Below are 5003 nucleotides of genomic sequence, written 5' to 3'. Positions count from 1 at the left end.
TTACAATAAACGTGTTATTGTTGTCTTTGAAAGCGTGAAATTCAACAACTGCTACTGGTAAACGGCCAGCGCTTGAACAACAACAACTCATTGTAAAGTGATGTTGAAAAATTAGGCAGAGATGGGGGATTTTCCGACCCCTCTTTGTTGTTTAACACCTCTGTTATGAATTCTCTAATATCGGCCTCGCGAGAAAACAGCTCCGTGAGGTGAATGTGCACGAGCGGAAGGCTATTAATAAACTGGACCCATTCTGCGTTGTTTAGTGCCAAAGTGTGTTCCCCGCCGTGAATGAATACGTGTTGTTTGCCAAATACCGAAATAACCTTCACACTCTCACCGGTGACGAGTGAAGTGTGGAATTTTTGGCCGAGCTCCATCGCTGCTGTGACAGCGTTGAAAGCTGTCACACCGAATTGATTGAATACATCCTGTGACCAATACACACTTCCTTTCTTTGATTTAAACAAAACGCCAATCTGGTTGTCTCTATTTTTGAATACCCCCGTAATTACACACTTTGTCACATCGTGGTCCAGAAAGAAGACTTTTTTCAAAAAAATACCGGTCAGCAGGTTTATTCCCTCTGTAGGTTTAGGCACGGTTTCTATACTCACCTGGTCAGCAACAGCTGTGGCAGTGGCCACGTCCTCACTCGACGGCTCCATCATTGAAACTGAGAGATTTCGTAACGTTCACAGGTATCGTACCCCTCAATGGGGTTATTCTCTAGGGGGTCTGAAAGCGCGGGCTTTGTCACTTCCGGTACCCGTGTGTCCAGTAGTGACCTTCCTAGAATAATTCGGACATTATAGGTGTCGGGGGCGACATTGACATCGATACATCTTTCATTTAAACTAAAAACACCCAATTGTATGGTGAAATCGTATTTCAACTGATAAACGCTGACAATGTCAAATTGGCTGTAGAAACTGACACGCTTGAGAACATTTTCAACGCTACACGCTTTCCTTAAGAGATACGATCCGGGGAACGTTTCAATCCTTATACGGTCAAAGCAGGAATAGTCTGCGACGTGATAGTTTAGCATGCCCCCGTCACGGTCAAACGATCTGCCGTCACTGATATTCTGGCCGTTTTTATAAAGCGATACTAACACCTTCGCGAGTCTATTCGTCACATAGTCTTTACAAACTTCAAAGCTGGCTTGAATCACCTGTACATCGTCCACTACCTGTGAGGCCATCTTAACGACTGAGACCCTCATCTGCCTCCGCCTCCGCCTCCGCCTCCGCCTCCGCCTCCGCCTCCGTCTCCGCCTCCGCCTCCGCCTCCGCCTCAGCCTCCGCCTCCGCCTCCGCCTCTTCCTCCGAATCCTCCTGGTAAAAGGAAACGTACTTTTTTCGATCTCTCAACTTAAGCCGCACACATTGAACATTGGCAACTTCAAGATCAGGTAGACTGATATAGTGACGGGGTATGTCGTCGTCGTCGTCGTCGTCGTCGTCGGTGTCATTCTCTTCATCGTCATTATTTAGCATACTGTTTAAGTCAAAAGATTCTCTATGATAATCATCTTTATCGCCATAGACATGTACATCCAGTGTGTCATACTTATGGAAATCAATTAATAAATTAATTAAATCCACCGCCGCACGAGACATAGCAAATTCTCTTATAACTTCAAATTCGATTCGATCAAACACTCCGACTGTGGCGAAATCCAAACTCAACAGCCTGCCGTTCCAATCTATTTTACGTTTTAACCTACCCTTTTCAAAGAGGTTAACATAAATCCACGCAATGTTCTGCCACTTTTTTTCTTCCATGTTTATCAGACAGAGACCAGCTGTAGACTAAAAACTATACAGTCACCTTACTTACAGAACCGGTGAGTAACTTATAGGTCATGTGACTATCGTGTATTAAGAGACAGTATGCTGTAGTGCTGGCGGGAACCGCGTTCTTTGTTTCAAAATCCACTCTCACGTCTACAGGTCCCGACTTGATTGCATCATTTTGTTTGGAGCAATCGACTACGTATAGCGGGACATTGGCGTTGAACTTTTCCATTGTGACAGCGGTTTGACCGGTAGACTGTCTACCATAATATGATTCTAGAAATCGACAAAACATTTCGTAAAATAGTGTTTTATCTCCGTTAATGTTGTCGTAGGGGAAATATTGAGAATTCAAATACACCTTGATGTTTGTCAAGTCGCAGTGGTCAAACGAGGACATGTCTTTAGCGTATTGATTTTTCCTATCCTCCTGAAATGCCAAAATGACATATCGAGGTTTCTCCAATTGTGCTGATGTTTTAACCGTCCACGAGTGTATATTAGTTTGTGGCAGTGACGGGTATTCGTGAAGCTCCCAAGACCTAAAAGGTATATGGACCGTGGTGTCCTTTTCGATCATGCGCAACATAGTAAGTCGGTAGGAGTCGGAAACGTTCACATGAGGAACACGCCAGTACACCCCTGTAATTGTTATAGAAACATCACTCGCGTCATTACTGATTACAGCATTTTTATCTGAAGCGGAGCGCAGAAGCACCAACTCCTGTTTGTTATTTACAATTACACGTCTGTAGTCCTCAGCAAAACCGAGTAAAAGACGTAGTGGAACGGAAAATGAAAACTCTTTGGACTGTAATTTCTCGCCAGGGCCTAACCAGCAGGCATTCTTCAACATATTCACCTCATGGGGTCTGATCGAAAGAACATTTTTCATAGTTGTTGTAATACCGACATTCTTTGTCCTATCCACTTCAATACCCGCAATCTCATAGCGTATTTCATCAAAGAAAAACGCCACCGCGTTATTCACGAAATGCCACGGCGCCTCTGTTCTATCAGTTTTTGTACTTTTAACCGTACCCTTAACGAGCAATGTACTCTCAAACGGTGCTGTAATAATATCCTGTTGACTGATCGGTATTCGGATCTCATCGTTATTTTTAAACGTGGACGACGCGTATGGCTTGTGAGTGTGAAACTCCATGCCGGTGATGGCATCACTGTACTCTGCCTTTGTGTTTATATCCAACATTTTCAACCTTAAATCCAAGAGACCGCAAAAACTTAACACTCGACGATGTTAACTGTACAACGTCTTTTGGCCTACTGATGTTTGGAACAGGTAATATGTCCCTAAATACCAGTCCCATTGTTCTTTTTTCTAACGTGTAACCTAACAGACAATCTTTCGTTTCTGAGATTAATCAAGTTGCCGTCTTGATCGCGCAGAGATATCGACACGTTGTTGACATTTGAAACGTTCACTGGTAAGTAAATTATTGTGTTAGGTATCTCGACTATTTTATACCCTGGACCTACATTTGGGTAAAATTCGTGCACCGTATGACTTTCTCTACCGTTATCAAACGATCCACGAACAATATTACACTCGACACGAATAACATCAACTTTCATTATGTTGACTGTAGTATCGGATACATGTGTTTTCCCAGCTTCAAGGACTCTATTGGAGAAGCCTAGCAAGGATCCGATTGAATCGCCTTTAGTAAAATCAACACTCTGTGAGCAGAAAATTTCCGAACGTAAGGTGCTGTTGTTAGCTGTGAGCTTAAATTCCACATCCTTTCCCAGTTTCGCCTTTAAAGTAGACTCTATATTTTCCACCTCATATGCCCCTTCATCAATACTGACAACTCCCGCTTTACCATAGTAAAACTTGTTATTTATTCCAGATTCAATGTTGGGGATTGAATGAAAAGTCATTAAATCCACAAGTCCAATCTCCCACTCACCATCGCTCATGTCAACAGGTGGAAAGTATTCATTTGTAATATACGATCCACGACCGCTTAAGCTAAACATTTTTGCAGAGAAACTCTAGACACAAATGCCCGCAAACAACTGAATCAAATGATTGCACTCTACGATAATTATAGAAGACTTCACAGTTGGCAAAGTACTGCAACAGTTCTAGCGGAGGTTTTAAGTTGCCAAAACTATCAAAATAATGCACCCGACTACCCTCTTTTCTATAGCACACCCAATGTGTGCCTTCACCCACTGCCGAATCTAAGTTTACAATAGCAGTCTCATTTAAGTTAGGTCGAACAGGTAGAGTGTCTCTCATATACACTCCGCGAAAATGAGGGATTTTCAGTAATTTCGCGTAGTATTTCAAGTCGTAATTTGTCAACGGTCTTAGCGGGATCCACGTTTTTTTTTCCTCGTATTCCGCTTTTTACGTTTAACTCCACCCCCTCTAGGGTAGGGACGTAGATACAATCCTCTACCTCCAGGTGTCTTTTTCTTAACTCTACGAGTCGATTGCTTCTTCTTCCTCTTTCCACCACCAAACTTTGCCTTTGTCTTCATCGCTGTAGTTACTGCCCAGGCAGCCGCCTTTTCTCCTACAGACGCGTCTGATGATTTAAATCTACGCCAAGCGCGTTCTGCTAGCTCCTTATCTGCCTGTTGTCTGTGCGCGTTATCTTTGTACCTCGAATATGCGATATCGTGCACCTTACACGCTTCGTCTAAACCGTTAATACCTCTATCACCTCTGGCTAGTCTCTTTTTTAACCTTGTTCCAGGTCCACAATAATTATAACCCGGCAGGTGAGCTTCAAAAGGTAAAAGGTCCACGGCTTTGTTAACAATAGAAGATATAAGACCTTCTCCGACGACGGCTCTTTTGCGTCTGACCGATGTTATCCTCTTCCCAACCATTTTAATACTGATTGGAATGAGATATTTTAACTTGTCTTAAAAAGGTCGTCCCAGGTTGCTGTCTCGTGAACAACCTGCCCCCTCCATTCGTCATATGAGGTTAGACTCACGCGTTTCGTCTGATTCATCTGTTTATACAGTGAATAGGCTAATTCCGCGATAATTTCTTTGACGTACTGCTTGTTTACAGCATCGCTCAATGCTTGTGGTTTACTAACATTCGCTATTCGCCTACCCTTAACATCCCAGGATTTATCATTATTAGGTAAAATTGAATTACGTTGAAGATATTGTAGGGTAATCGCATCATGAGCACTTGATGGATCAGCGACA

At 43.0% G+C, this 5003-nt stretch overlaps 1 protein-coding gene across 1 annotated transcript; it reads right to left on the bottom strand.

Moving 5' to 3' along the window:
* Positions 1–1824: 1824 nt before the first annotated feature.
* LOC129005521 (uncharacterized) lies at positions 1825–3015 on the bottom strand. Its single transcript, XM_054434431.1, has one exon. The coding sequence runs from the start codon at positions 3013–3015 to the stop codon at positions 1825–1827; it is 1191 nt and encodes a 396-aa protein (XP_054290406.1).
* Between the last annotated feature and the right edge of the window lie 1988 nt (positions 3016–5003).

The sequence above is a fragment of the Macrosteles quadrilineatus genome, unplaced genomic scaffold, assembly GCF_028750875.1.
Source record: "Macrosteles quadrilineatus isolate MER2022 unplaced genomic scaffold, UCM_ALF_1.0 Scaffold_22__1_contigs__length_1958994, whole genome shotgun sequence".
In the NCBI taxonomy this organism is placed as follows: Eukaryota; Metazoa; Arthropoda; class Insecta; order Hemiptera; family Cicadellidae; genus Macrosteles; species Macrosteles quadrilineatus.
Note: the sequence above shows the minus strand (reverse complement) of the source record. Positions and strands in the feature narration are given on the sequence as shown.